Source organism: Aphis gossypii, chromosome 1, assembly GCF_020184175.1.
Source record: "Aphis gossypii isolate Hap1 chromosome 1, ASM2018417v2, whole genome shotgun sequence".
Taxonomy (NCBI): domain Eukaryota; kingdom Metazoa; phylum Arthropoda; class Insecta; order Hemiptera; family Aphididae; genus Aphis; species Aphis gossypii.
The window spans coordinates 28,499,926-28,515,500 of NC_065530.1; the positions used below are offsets into that span (position 1 = coordinate 28,499,926).

The following is a 15,575-nucleotide window of genomic DNA, read 5'->3' on the forward strand; positions in this document are numbered from 1 at the left end:
GTTAAGTACCTATCCTAGTTTACATGGTACAATTTAAATATTAGTAGGTATTTAAGTACACAGTTAATACTTTTCAAATAATCAAAAAACATCATACAGTCTTGATAAAATTAACATAAATAAATAATAATGAAACAAAAAATAAAAATAACATTGACTACAAATTTTACGTCATAGGTTTATAATACGGACACTATAATATAATTTGTAGATTATCAATATTTATGTAATTTTATAATTAGTTTATAATTAGGTAGCATATATTTTTTTGATATAAATTCATAATTTTGGAAATCATTTAATTTGATTCTTGGTACCTACATTAGTCATTAGGTATAATGTACAGAGTTTAAAAATTCATTATTATACATACCTATGGAGTTTCAAGTCTAGTTATTAAATTGCCCCTAATAAATATACTAAATGCAACTTAATATAATTGGTATCAACCAATCTCTTATCAGTGGTATAGGAACTACTAGGACGGAGCTATCTTCACAGACATTGCATAGCAGTGGTTCTTAACCGGTGTTTCGTGGACTTGGTCTAAGTGTTCCGAAAAAATTTTAAAATCAGCGAAAAAACATTGTTAATTCATTTTGACTCATGAAAACACAAACACAAACATATAAGACGTGTATAACAATAACTCATAACTGTATACACTATACACTATTTAATCAGTAGTCACTAGTGTATACTGTATCTATAGAATCATTTTAGGTTTTGTTAGTTAATTTTACTAAAATGTATGCAAACTGTTGTATGCGACTATACATGTATTGCTTAATATATAGAAAAAATAAAAAATGTAAATAATTACTGTTAGATTTTGTACGAAGTGATGAATGTATTGATTTTACAATGATGTGTTTTATTTCGTGTGTACAACATAACTTGTCGAAAAAACGCTTCAATTTAAAACTTCGGGCTGGGATAGTTTCCGATGGCAAATGAATATCCTTGGTGCATTACTGAGATCAAAAGTAAGAGTTTTCCAACAGTTTTCAAAAAAATCGAGAAAATTAAATATAAAAGTGACGGAAAAGAGGGAATTTTTACGCTAAACCTGTTTTTGACAAAATCGATTTTTTTATATTGTTGTAACTCACAAACTAATCACTGTAAATACTTGAAATTTTTATATTATCGTTATCCTAATACAGTTAAAATATTTTGGCTTCTTTTAAGTTTTTATAGCTTCTATAAACAACTGAAGTTTTCGATTTTCTAAGTTTTTAAGTGTCGATAATAAAAATGTTGGTGCCAAAAAAAACTTGAAAATGTAATACAACATTTCTTATAAGTTGTTCTTATTGTAGTTAAAAAAAAAACCAAAAATTATTTGTCATAATTTTTTTTATAAGCGTTTAAAGATCAAATTTGTACGATGTTTGTCAAAATCGCCAAAATTCACAAGTAATTTTGTAATTGAAAACTCATAAAATTGTTAGTATTTGTATCTGAGATTAAAAAAAAAGAGTGGTCAAGTGATTAACGCTCTGCTGTATAGTAAGTCAATATATTTTAGGCTATAATGGATGTATAATGTACTAAATTTGAATCCAATGATAGGTATCATTCTATACGAAAAACGATTCTAGACGGAGATGATTTATCAGCCTTAAGCCTAGGATATTATTTCCAGTAGTTGGTGAAAAATGTAGTTTATGTTTTAATGCCCTGAGTACCTACACCAAAATTTAAATTCTCTTATAATTATTGTAAGCCAAACTTATGGAAAATCTTATATTACATTTTCAACTCAATTTTTGTGAATTATACCTACAAAATAATTTGCAAATATTTATGATTTTGACGAATTTTTGTCAATATTTGAACTTCAAATGCGAATAAAAAAAATTAATACTAATTTATGAGGAACTTTGCATTCAATTTTCAAGTACTTTGAATTAGCAAAAAACAACTAATTAATAGCCCACTTCCCTCATACTTATCTTCATAATTTTGGAAAACAAAATAGGCAACAAGCACCATATTAAACTTAATACATTAATCATTAGGGTAACACCTATTTTAATGTTATTGGAATAGTTACTATGTTTTTCATTTAAATAGTGTTCACTTCAATATTAATCTATATGTGTGATAACTGATAAATGTAAAAATCTTTAAATCCTATTTATCACAAAACAATGTTTGGTTAAAGGAAATATTAAAGAATAAAATGATTGATAAATATTATTATATTTTGAATATATCTTGTACATAATTTCAAAACATTCTTAACATAAAAAATGAATTAGCATGAAACAAATATTATTTATTATTTACTACTAAATTAATTAATATACTATTTAGTTAATAAGCTTTTTAGGTTCATAGATATCTCAATTAGATGTTATATTATTTTAGAAATTATTAATAATCAAATGAATTAGACATATTAAATAGTTAGTATTATAATTTTTCATATTTAATTTGAAATAATTGATCACTTTTTTTCTTGTTGAGCTTGAAACTGTTGTTGTAATTTAGTAAGAGATTCCCTATATTTGTCTTGTGTACCTTCTAATGTGTGTATACGGTCATCAATTCTTTGTAGTTCATTTTTTATATAACTCATACGTTTGTCAATATTTTCTTTAGCTTCTGTGTGATCTTGACGTAGTAATATGGGGCCGACCATTTTATATACTTCACCTGAAGGTTTTAATAGAGCTAATTCTTCTTTAACAATTGAGTTTTCATTTAGTTGACCATCTAATTGTTGACGCATTCCAGCCAATTGATTAATTTCTTTTTGACATTGTTTAAAAGCGTCTAGTTCGTGTTGGAACTGTTTCTGTAATTCTTCAGCTGCCATTTTGTTAATCTGAAAATTGAACACCCTTTAAAACACTTTTATTAATGTAGATTATAGTTATTAAGAATTATGATTAAAATATTAAATAATTTTATATTCCAATAATTTTAGTGTTAATTACTTTTTTTATTCTATCTAGTAAAATCGTAAAAAATACTGAATTGCACGTTTTTAAATTATTATTTATTATTATTGTGATTTATCAATTATTAAATGTATAACCAGTAACCACAGAATAATTCTGATATAACATTATTACACATAATTATTTTGATAAACTTTTAGTTTTACCAATATGTCTCTAGATGTCAGGACCACAGATATATATACTAAACTAGATAGCCGACTACTTTCAATAAATGAAGTCAGCCGCCATATTGTGCATACACCTAACCGTGTTTATAATAATTCTTTATTATCAATCTGACTATATTTCGATGTTGATAATGGTTAGGTAAACAATAAACAGTAGATTTTAAGAAATAAATCCCATATAACTACGAGAGCTTTCTTCAACGTTTTCACTTTTCATACTTCCTAGTTCCTATAGTAAAAGTAAATAAAACTTCCAAGTTCCAATAGTTTAATCAATTTAATCTACAAGTGACTAGTTTTCCATATTTCTATAAAAATATTACTGTAATATTATTTTTATAGTTCGTATTATAAAATAATAGCGGCTGTTGGAATATAACAAGTTTATTATTAATGATATTACTCATTGTTGATTATAAAATTTACTATTTTTATTTATAATATTTAAATACTTGTATTTTTTGTTATAATCAAATAGATACCTACTTTCCTGAAGTTTTGGCTGATAAAATTGATTCTGAAAAGTACAAGATATCTTCTAATTTATTGATTTTTAATTTTAAATATTGATAGTTCATTAAAACATCTAAATAATTCTTTAACGTTCATAAAATGAGTAATATTTACATACAAGAACCTCCTACTTCTGGAAAAGTAAGTATTTGTTTGATCTTATTTACTTTTTATTAAATGTTAGATATGTCTTCTATGAGTTCTAAAGTTCTAATGTTTAAGTACTTTTTTAAATTTATTTTATTATAATATGAATAATTATAAGAATTGTATTCAGAAATAAGTAACAAAATAATGACAGTACTATAATTATTATTATAACCAGACTTTTTAATACATAATATTCATACTGTATTAATGGATTTTAAATAGATAATAATTTATAAGTATTAAAATTGATGAAATATTATTGATATGAAATAATTTAAATATTAAATTTATTACTTAAAGGTTGTACTCAAAACTTCATTTGGTGATATTGAAATTGAATTATGGTCAAGGGAAGCTCCAAAAGCTTGTAGAAATTTTGTTCAATTGTGTATTGAAGGATATTATGATGGAGTCTTGTTTCATCGTATTGTCAAGAGTTTTATAGCTCAGGGTGGTGATCCAACTGGAACTGGAGCAGGAGGTGAATCAATTTATGGTCATCCCTTTAAAGTAATAATTTTATTTTTTTGGTATTTGTGTGTTATCGCGACTACCTCAATGTCGAATGCATGGCATGCAATGTACGTCATTTTAATATGTTTATAATAATAAAAAACTACCCAAAGCTAATGCCAATGTATGTATTGATAATTTTGTTAGTAAAATTATGGGCATTGTTTTTTAACCCTGTGACCTGTCCGAGGAATCACAGCAAGCGTCAACACTGGACCTTAATTATCCCAATAGAATTAGAAATAGAATTCGCTTGCAAAATGCAAGATTAGAGTAGGACATGGTGTCACTATAACCCATAATATGTGGTAGTCGCAATAATGCTCAAGTGCCATTTTTTTAAATAATGTGTATTCTCTATTTTACAAAAATTAAGAAAAAGTGTTTTTAGGATGAAATACATTCACGTCTTCGGTTTAATCGACGTGGTTTGGTGGCTATGGCAAATGCCGGTAAAGATGATAACGGATCTCAATTCTTTTTCACATTAGGATCAACTCCAGAACTTCAATCCAAACATACAATATTTGGAAAAGTTGCTGGTGACACTATCTTTAATTTAACCAAATTGAATGAAACTCTTGTGGATACGGTATTAAAACTATTATTTATTACATTGTTATAACATTTATTGAACTTATATTTTTAATGTACAGGAAGATAAACCAGTTTATGATCAAAAAATACTAAAAACTATAGTATTAAATAATCCTTTCCCTGATATTGTTCCTAGAGTTGAAAAAAAGAGTGAAAAAGTCGAAAAACTTTCAAAAAAAAAAGAGGTTGTTGGTGTCAAGTAAGTTAATATGATCTTTGAAACATTTTCTATATTCTATTTAATTTGAGAAACATACACGGCAGCTGGCAGTTTTCATCAAATAGCAGTCAAGCAACACCTATTTGTCACCTCTACCTAGTCTACTATGTGTAAACCTGCCATGTCACTGTATAGTGAGTAACAAGTCAGCTACCAAATATGTTTTTTTAGTTGAATAGAGTTTAGGTGTTTTAATATACCATTTAATATATGACATATATATTCATTTTCCAAGATAAAATTTACTTTCTTAATTTTAGAAATTTTAAACTTTTATCATTTGGCGAAGAAGCTGAAGAGGATGAAGAAGAACTTATTGATGTTGTTAAAGAATATAGTGGTAGACCAAAGTCCACTCATGATGTTCTTAAGGATCCTCAGTTAAGTTCAGAACCAGCTGTTATAGATAATGAACTTACTGATGATATAGCAATACCTTCTAATGACCAGACATCAAAGTAAAAAATATTTAATATTCATTTGTATACCTATATTTATATTTAAAAAACATAACTTTTTTTTGTTAAGAATAAGTGTTGATGATGTTCGATCAAAATTGTCATCCAATAGTAAAAATAAAAAATGTGTACCTAAATCAGTTGAACAATCAAATGAAGAAGATTCTGATGATTATGAACTTGGAAAAGATCTAAGAGAAGAAAAAAAAAGAAAAGCGTAACTATAAATTTAATATTTAGATATTTTATTTTATAATCAATGGTAATAGTATGAACTTTAATTTTCTGTTAAATTCATTTTAAATTTGTATGCTTATTAACAAAGGCAAGTGAGTATCATTCTGCGAAATAATGGATGATAATATGTAGGTTACTATGATGGATGTGTATTGTGTTATACTTGAATTCAATGATATATCATGAAAAACAATTCTAAATGGATATGGTCTATTAACCTACACATAGTTTATTTTAAGTTATGTTTTTTGATATTGCAATTAGGGTAATATAATTTACTATTGAAATTCAGTATGAATTAATTTTAAAAAGTTGTATTTTCACATGAATAGTATATTTGAACTATAAACTGAATAATAAATATTATTTATAGTTTACATTTATAATTTCATACAAGTTAGAAATTTAAATATTTATAAAAAAAAAATATATATATACATTTTTTAAATTTTGGCTTTAGTATAATTATATTTTTCAGCCTTGGTCATAAAAAGTTTAACATTTTATTAATTTTGACTGTAGAAAATTTTCACAATTGTATTAAAATTTGAATTTTAAAATGTACTAAAATTAATTGTACCTATTTATTATAAAGCTATAAAAAAACTTTTATTAAATTTTAAACTTTTAGAGCCAAAAAAACATTTATATTTATTCTTCCCACTTTCTGGAAAATACTGGAAATGTAATATTTTAACCTTTATTAAGTATAAACTAGATCCAATTTATTATCTGAACCCACCCTCAAAAGTATAAATTGATTTTTTTTTTACTATTTTGTGTTAACAAATAATACAAAATATATGATCTTAAAATCCATACATTCATTGCTCTGTTCAGAATCTTAATTTATACCATTTATTATTATGCTAATTTTGAAAATTGAAATATTTTATCTCATACATTTTAAATTTCCTTTTTTTGTTACTAGAGAAGAAATTCGAAAAGAAATAAATCAAATCAAATCTCAGCTATCAAAAAAAAAAAAAGATAAAAAAAAAGACCTAGATACAGATAATACACCAAGTATACCACTTTTGCCTATTGATCCACTGAAGCATCAATATCTAGAAAATATAAAAATGTATTCTTCCAAAAAAAGTGAAATTCCAAAAAAAGGTGTCACATGATATTATGAATTATAATTGTTATTAATTTTAAAAATTCCCTATAATATGATTATTGTTTTAGGTTCAAATAGAGAAGAATTTGCTCTTAGTCTTTTAGAGCAATTTAAAAATAAACTACATAATGCTATTCAATCAAGCCAAGATAAATCTGAAAAACTATCTGAATCAGAAGATGATGATGATTGGTATGTTTTTAAAATTTAATACATTTTAAATGAAAATTACTTATTGCTAGTTTTTTTTTTTTATGCAATTATTTGCAATATAATACTATTTTAATATTTATTATTAATTTACAACATATTATTTTCACTATAGGAAAAGCCATCCACTTCAATTTCAGAAAGAAGATGCTGTACTAGCAAAAGATGCAAATAAAAAAGATGACGATTGGTTTGAAATATATGATCCTAGAAGTGCTATCAATAAAAGGAAACGTGAATCGAATAAATTAAATTCAAAAACTGATAAAGATAAAAAAACAAAACTTTAAAATATAAAAATGTTATCCAATGTATCTTAATTTTCTTAGAATTTGAATACCATTGAAATGTCATTGTCATCAATTTAAAAAATTTTAAAATAAAATCAATAGTCAATATCTACATAAAAATTTACTAATGTCAATACTAATTACTAATTAGACACACTCAGTATTTTAAAGTTATTAACCAAAGAATTGAGTTATATATTTTGATATCCAATTTTACTGTAGGTACTTAGTAATTTATACAATATAGTCTCAATATAATAATGTATTTTATTCATTTAATTTCAAATGTATTTAATTAAAAAAACTGTTGAGAATCTATACTGAATAAAAACAAATTTTATTCAATACATTATAAATACAAATATTCTATACTACTATACTGCACTTGCAGTATTAACTTTTTCAATAGGTATTCACTTATATTGGTACCTACACCATAAATTAGAATGTTGAGCTTTTATTATTTTTTGTAATTTGTTTTTCTTCATGTTAGTTGTTTTTAAGATGGTCATTGCTTTGAATTTTATAATTTATCATTTTATTATTATCTTCGTTAAAATGAAATGTTTACATTCTTTAAATTGAGAGATATAATTGAGTAAATGAATTAGAGGACAAATGGATTTTAAACGAGGTTTATTGCAACGTCCAGCCATAGTTTATAACAATTGTTTGACATTACAATTTTAAAAATTTACTTAAATTTAAATTAAAAAAATATATATATAATTATCAATGGCACAAAATCATCTGTTAATAGAATGACAGAAAAATTATGGACAAATTCAGATTGCAGAGCAAACCGTACAAACAAAATTGGAGGAAATAGTATAATTTGCCAACTATATTAAAGAATTTAATTGTGATATAAAAATTAGTGCACTGAAATATTGGTAAAGCAGGGATTCTGAGAATATTATGTATAAATAATCCCATCCCATAAGCAGTTGATGTTCTAGGATGTTACTAATGAATCGACACTCGAGAGGTATCCCCCTCATTGAGAACTGATTATATTTTTGGAATGCTTAGATATTTGGTTAATATTCTAAGATGCAATCAATGATTTTTCGAAATTTTATGTACGCGGATTGTCGTCTAATTCGATATGATGGCGTCAGTGAATTTTAGCTTTGCTTACATAGTGTCAATAGGTCCAGGTCCCTGAACTGGGTCGTGAAGCTGGTGATGATAAGGGAAGATGTATGGTCCGCTAGCAATATTTGATAAAAAAATTCAAGAGTTCCCAAAATCTATTGCTAATAGTCAATTTGTTGCCTATCTTAATCCTGAAAATCTACTGCTGTCTGCTAACGTTAAATTGTGTGTTTATGGCAACCCGATTAGGTATCAAATATTCAAATATTATATTATATTGCTAGGTATTAGATTCATACATTTAGTACTTATTTGACTTTAAGAATGTATTGCCGTTGTTCAATTTCTATATTTATCAGCTTATTACTATATATCCAATTATCGAAGAAATATATTTCTGTAGTACATACTACCTAGTGTTTAATATACTATCTTTGTACATTTAGAGCAAAATTACTTTCACAAAAAATATTTCTATTGTTCAAAATGATATATTATGCAATATGCATAAAGCATAGGCTAGATTACTATAATAATGAAGACTTAGGAATTCTGGAATAATTAATACTTAAACAATAAATTTGATAATAAGTTAATTCACTCCAATTTAAAATAAAGAGTTAAATGGATCATTCAGAACGTACAATTTGCTATGGTATCCGTTTGTAAGACACTAAGGTCTAAGACAGAGACAAATAACAATGCATACTGCCATACTGGTGTAGCTAGTAGCTACCTATGACAAAAAATATTTTTAAGTGTCCTCTTAATGTTTTTTGAACTCCTTGCTGGCGGGCGCCGGGCTTAACACATTCGTCTGAAGATTTTGAATAAAAAATATTTATATAATATTCAATGGTTACACTGTTCAATAGTTGTGTAATCATAGATTTATGTATAGACCATGAACTAATATTAATATTAATTTATTAATCTTAGTTCATAGTATAGACCACGGCTTTAGATAGGTCTATAGATAGTCTATCTAAAGCCGTGGTGATACGTAACTACGTAAGGGAAGTCTAAAGTAGTGGTTTTTCGAAAAAAATCTTTCGAGTATAGAATAATATTCTATAATGTTTGTAGCCACGTGCCCGCGTATTATACTATTCTGAACTTAGATCATAATGATCATATTGTACATGATCTAAGGAAATAACTGACACTGAAGAGTTTACTGTTTAGTCTAATCTAGGGCCTAGGCTCTATCTAGGGCTATCCACTCTTTATTATCTATACAGTATACGACACGACACAAATCCTTATCATACAATAATCTTTAAAACGCAACGTTACAAACACGCAGGCTTATTGCTGAAGGCTGAGAACCGCGCGGGTAAAGTCTTGGTGCACACGACTTTTTTCGAAATAACTCGCGATATTTTACAGCGCGACATCGGGTGTTGTCCTCTATTCATTCCAATGTATTTTAACAAAACGTGCCGTAAAATTACAGTGCGGTATAAATGTCGCGTTACAATCTTACAAACACGATTTAAGATGAAATTGCGTAGTAGTATGGTCTGTCCGGCGAGAGAAGTAGAGAACACGTTCGCACAATTCTGCGCAATGCGCATCCTCCTGCATCTCCTTGCTATCGAAACCGGTTCCCTAAGGCTGGGTGACGTATGGAGATGAGAAAAATCGATTTTGGTCGGTCCGCGGCGTTTTCTCTCGCAGGACCACAGATATATAAAAATTTTTATATATCATCTGTGCGCAGGACGGAGTATATAAACTTAGATAATAGATAAATGATAACAGATAACGCGTCTGATTGCTGGAGGCTGGAACTCCGAAAGTCGGACGTACTAAACTATAAACTAAACAGTCTATAGTCTATACCCGTGCGCTTAATTTATGACTTATGAGTAAAAAGTTAAACTTTTAAGGTTTATGTCCCATGGCTGAAGGCGGCCTTCACTAATCAAATACCACGAACTATAGATCTAACTGATCTAAGTTAGTGTTACGAGTACTTATCGTACTTATTGTGCTTTTAATTTTCAATTTTTTTGTACAGTGCTCTGCTCATCGATCCATAAGCTTTTATTAAATTTTAAAGAAGAACTTAAAAGTTTTAAATGTACATACTGTTCAGTGTAAGTTAATATTTTTGTTACTGTTAAACAATATTTTATTTGTATTTATTGAAATACTCCGTAAATTTAAAATCATAACCTAATATATATGTGTTAAAATGTTAAATGTTAATAATTTTAGTTTAAATGGACTGATAATGGGATTTGATAAAATAAGTTCGAATAAAGTATAAACATATTCCAGCTAATGTCAGACATTGCATCGGTCTAGCTGTCAATGTTGATGTATATAATATAATCGGACTTACAATTGGATCTATAATAGATGGTTAATTTTAAACTATATCCAATAGACTGCTCTTCAATATAATTTCGACAAAATATCTGATATTCAATTTTGTTGATGTTTTGAATATTTAGGTTGTTATATTGTTATTGACTAGGTATCGTCATTTGTTGCTATCACTAGTGTCTTAACAGAATATTAAAATTATTACTTAGATGCTAAATGCATATACAATTATATTATAGTAGTATTTTTTTACTTAATTAACATTTATTTTGTTTTTTATTTTCTACTATCATACAGTAAGACTTTCAAATAGCAAACTTCCATTTTACGAAATTTTCCGTTTAACAAATTATTTTTGAAAACCATGAGACTAGAAGTTTTACTGTATCATATTAATTTTATTTTATTTATCCTTCAAGATAATTTGTAGAATTATAAATAGGTAGGGTGAAATATGTATCCATATTTTAATAAACGAAACATGTAAAATTCAATAAGTTTTAGCTTACAACAGAGGAGTAGAGGACCAAACTATTATCTTTGCACTCTCATTAAATGTCAAAGTGCAAATGCCCCACCTTCAATTACTAAAATAAATGATCCTCTTGTATTTATTTATTTTTATTTAAATTGCAGGAGGGATGAATACTTTGAACATCATCACACTATTGGTAAATACATCAAAAGTCCATTATATAGTTTTACTACTATTTTTAATTCTGAACATTTGATAGTAAAAAAAAATAATATTGAAAAACTAAAATAATTGGATTCTATTAAAATATCTAATTAATTTACAAGGATATAAAAATATATAAATAACAATAAAAAACCTCTTAAATTATTTGCTGCTACAGTCAACAATAATGATAATGCCAGAGGGATTAGTAAATTAAATCAAGATAGTAGCCTGCAAAATAATTCAAATGTAACTGATTAATATTTATTTATACAAAAATAAAAAAAGTCAAAAACAACTAAAAATCATCAACATTTAAGTACAATTCTAAGCACACTTAATTCAAATAACATTATATACTAATACAAACAAACATTTTGTTGTTTTTAAATGTATTAATAACAACAAAGTTGAAGAAAACACAACATATACTCGATTAAAACATAATTCAGGTGAAGATTTACTTAATACTAACTCAAATATTTTAACATTAAATATGAGTAAGAAAAAAACTAAGAATATTGAAAAAGATTATACAAATGATTATGAAAACAAATTTAAAAATAGTTCAAATGCTAGATTATCAATGATGTCAGATTCAGAAAGTAGTAGCAGTGAAGATATTGAATTTCCTTTAAAAGTTTTAGGACATAAAAATTATTTTAGGAAAGAAAATGAAGATGACATAAGTAGTTCTGATGATGAAATGTATTCAACACTTACCCACAAAATATCCAAAAGACGAAATACGAACCTTTTAAATATGCATATAACTGATGATGACTTATCAGATATTTCATTGGAAAATAATTCTGCCATAAATAACAAAAGTGTGGTAACTAAAAAAGTTAAAAAAATTGAAAAGCACAATAAAAGTTTAAATTCAATACAATTAAATACCAATAATGATATAGAAATCAAATTAGTTAAAAAAACTTATGAAGAAGATGAACCCAATATTAATGACTCTAATTTCAGAGAAAATATAAATCTTTCATCAGATACTTCATCAGAAAATAATTCTAGCATTGATAATGATAATATTGTAACTAAAAAACTTAAAAAAAAGAAAAATCACAGAACAAATTTAAATTCAATACAATTAAATACCAAAAATAATTTAGAAATCGAATCATTTGAAAAAACTTATAAAGAAGATGAGGAACCAAATATTATCGATTCTTGGAACAATATTAGCCAAAAACGAAAATATAAAATAAATACATTAGAAGATATTGATAATGTTCCAACAAAAAAACTTAAAAAGAAGAAAAATAATGATAATAGTTTAAACTCATTTGAGTTCAATACCATTAACGATTCAGAAATTTCTCAAAACCATTTTAAACTAAAAACTTTGTTAAATTCCATGGAATCTAATGATTTTGAAGGCACAACAACTGAAATTGAAACAAAATTTAATTTAATAAAATATTTAAAAAATAAAGAAGCTTCATTACAAAATCATCCTAAATTTAAACAAATAAAGGAAATGTTGTCTAAGAAAATTATGGGCATTGTAAATAAAAATTGTCAAATCACAAATTCTGACATTGTATTGCTGAAAACAATTGGAAACATAATTTTGGAAAAAATTGTTGAAAAAATGAATGCTGCTCAGGTATAATATTGTAGCTTATAATTATATTTCTAACATTATATTTCATATAATTTGTATTTATTTCACTTAGGATATAAATGGTATAAAAATTAAATTACCAGCCGAATGTGAGGAAAATAAAATTCATTTTATTGAGACTAATTTAGGTAGACCTCCAAGTAAAGAAAAAATGAATATTATAAAGAAACTCAATCCTCAGGTCAAACTTAGAGTTTTTAATATAGAAGAAGACAATTTAATTCGTGAATATTGGTCTAAATTTCAAAAGGTATTTTTTTTATTAATTATTACTATTTGTAAACCAATGACAAGTCATTGGTCGTTACCATCAATAAATGTTAACTTTAAAAGTTTTGTTCAATGATTGAAATATTTGTATTATTTAATATAACAAATTATATATATATATATATAACAATGATTATGTTTTCAGGAATATAAGGTTTCAAATATTCTACCATTCTTATCTAATGGTTTGGAAATGGCTTTAGATAATACACAAAGGTTACAATTTGTTCGTTATATATCGGCAGGACTTCCTAATCGATTATTATCTTCAGTTTTTATTAGATTCAATGTTCTGTTCAGTGGACATCAAGATAAAACACGGTATGTACTTAACAGAGTATTCAATGAGACAAATAGGAACAATGTATTTTAGATTTAAAAAAAAAAATTGTTAGGTTACTGTATTTACATTTTACACTTATGCAATAATATTTAAATGCATTAAAAGATGAAAAATAAAATTACATTTCCTAAAATTTTTATAAATATCGTCTGTTTGTCGAGAGACCAGTATTACTTTACACATATTAATGACGAAAATATGGGCAGTTTATCAAAAATCCTCTCTCCACAACTAAAAATTAGTTTTATAAGTTCAAATAAACACATGCTGTGTATAATTTAATAATAATCTATTATAGTACAAAACATTTTTGTTTATTAACCATTTAAAAAAATTATTATATGCGACATATGGATCGCAATCATCTCACTACAATAAAACGAGACAACACTTGAATTTACTCTTAAGAAACAGATGATAAGTAAGAAAATCATAGCTGTCAAGTGTTGTAGTGGTGAGAAACGACAAGTTTTTGTCTGTTAGACATTTCTTGTTTCTCAGCAATCAGTCTAAGTTTATTGTATTTGGTCAAAATTATAATTGATTCAGTACCTATAAAATGTTCAGTAATATTAATTTATATAAATGCCATATTTTAAATTATCGATTTCTGTATTTAAACACATTATAAAATAAGGTATAACAAAATATGTAAATTATGGTTACACTAAAATGTTATTTATAAATTATTTATTAATTTATTATGATATATATATTTATCATTTTACTGCATTTCTGCCTCTATAGTTTTAGTGAAGAAGAAGACCAATTAATTATGAAAGTAGAAAAATGTGATGTAATTAAGACAAAATTGTCAGTATTAAGTTTAATTCTAAATAGATCTAGAATGCAACTTTATAGAAGAAATGGAGTTTTAAAAAATCAATTTGAAAAATGTAAAAGTAAGCTAATTCATATTAATATTAGAAAGCATACCTCAATGAAATTTAAATTCATAACTTTTTTTTTCCTTTTCATTAGAAGTTTGTTGGGATGATCAAAAGCGCCAAGAACTATTTACAAATATTCTTTTAGAAACAAATACAGATAATTGGAAAGATTTAAAAAATTTGACACTAAATAAAAATACTTTAATCAAAGTTGCGGAAAACCTCGGCGAAGATGTAACTTTTGAAAAAGTTAGAAAGCAATGGAATTATTTATATACCATGTTGTTTTGTGAAAAGCCTATTAAAATGTTATCATTAAGATTAAAGATATTGGAGTTGTAAGTTATTTTGATCTGTAAATATAAACTAATAGGTAGTTAAATAATATATTAATTTTTAGATTAGAACAACAAAATTTTAAGCATTTTTCGGATGTAGATTGGATAGAAATAACCAATCAATTATATCCAGGTGCAAATAGTAAACTTATTTGTGATATTTTTCATTGTTGGATTGACAAAAATGTTCCATCAAACTTAAAAAAAAATATTAAAGGTAAATTAGTAATTAATTGAACATAATTATTTTTGAGTTTTAAAATCACTGACTTTATAAATTGTTTTTTAATTTTATTTATAGATACGTTGAATTACTTAAGAGAACATATTGTGGATAAAATAAGAAAAAAAATTCATAAACACGGCGAAAGAGAATTTCCTAGACTCACAGTTCAAGATTATGATTTGTTAGTAGTGATTGATGAATAAAAATAATTAATAAATATATATATAATTATATAATATATCTACTGAAGTTAAATCCAGATTTTTAAATGATATAGATTCATGCTCTAAAGTCATTCTGTGATG

General features: G+C 25.7%; 3 protein-coding genes across 7 annotated transcripts; 2 read left to right on the top strand and 1 right to left on the bottom strand.

The window, feature by feature from the left end:
- Nucleotides 1-717: 717 nt before the first annotated feature.
- LOC114124589 (spliceosome-associated protein CWC27 homolog) lies at nucleotides 718-7,573 on the top strand. Of its 4 annotated transcripts, none has more exons than XM_027987887.2 (10): nucleotides 726-986; nucleotides 3,621-3,796; nucleotides 4,106-4,315; nucleotides 4,710-4,910; nucleotides 4,975-5,114; nucleotides 5,396-5,593; nucleotides 5,664-5,810; nucleotides 6,762-6,949; nucleotides 7,022-7,145; nucleotides 7,279-7,573. In XM_027987887.2, exons 2-10 carry the CDS (start codon nucleotides 3,755-3,757, stop codon nucleotides 7,451-7,453), a joined length of 1,425 nt encoding a protein of 474 aa, XP_027843688.1. In that variant the 5' UTR covers nucleotides 726-986; nucleotides 3,621-3,754; the 3' UTR covers nucleotides 7,454-7,573. The 4 variants fall into 4 exon arrangements, with proteins under 4 accessions (XP_050060665.1, XP_027843688.1, XP_050060659.1 ...); XM_050204702.1 differs by lacking the exon at nucleotides 726-986 and adding an exon at nucleotides 3,273-3,382; XM_027987886.2 differs by lacking the exon at nucleotides 726-986 and adding an exon at nucleotides 3,299-3,430.
- LOC114124591 (prefoldin subunit 6) lies at nucleotides 2,190-3,209 on the bottom strand. 2 transcript variants are annotated; one of them, XM_027987890.2, is made up of 2 exons: nucleotides 3,119-3,209; nucleotides 2,190-2,836 (listed from the first exon to the last, which is right to left on the bottom strand). In XM_027987890.2, the coding sequence occupies exon 2, from the start codon at nucleotides 2,825-2,827 to the stop codon at nucleotides 2,456-2,458; it is 372 nt and encodes a 123-aa protein (XP_027843691.1). In that variant the 5' UTR covers nucleotides 2,828-2,836; nucleotides 3,119-3,209; the 3' UTR covers nucleotides 2,190-2,455. The 2 variants fall into 2 exon arrangements, with proteins under 2 accessions (XP_027843691.1, XP_027843690.1); XM_027987889.2 differs by lacking the exon at nucleotides 3,119-3,209 and adding an exon at nucleotides 2,949-3,111.
- Nucleotides 7,574-10,349: 2,776 nt separating the features above from the next.
- On the top strand, nucleotides 10,350-15,510 carry LOC114124586 (repetitive organellar protein-like). The gene is made up of 9 exons (XM_027987881.2): nucleotides 10,350-10,513; nucleotides 10,575-10,653; nucleotides 11,522-13,185; nucleotides 13,256-13,453; nucleotides 13,619-13,794; nucleotides 14,564-14,718; nucleotides 14,798-15,044; nucleotides 15,107-15,261; nucleotides 15,346-15,510. The coding sequence occupies exons 3-9, from the start codon at nucleotides 12,061-12,063 to the stop codon at nucleotides 15,471-15,473; spliced, it is 2,184 nt and encodes a 727-aa protein (XP_027843682.2). The 5' UTR covers nucleotides 10,350-10,513; nucleotides 10,575-10,653; nucleotides 11,522-12,060; the 3' UTR covers nucleotides 15,474-15,510.
- The last annotated feature ends 65 nt before the right edge of the window (nucleotides 15,511-15,575 follow it).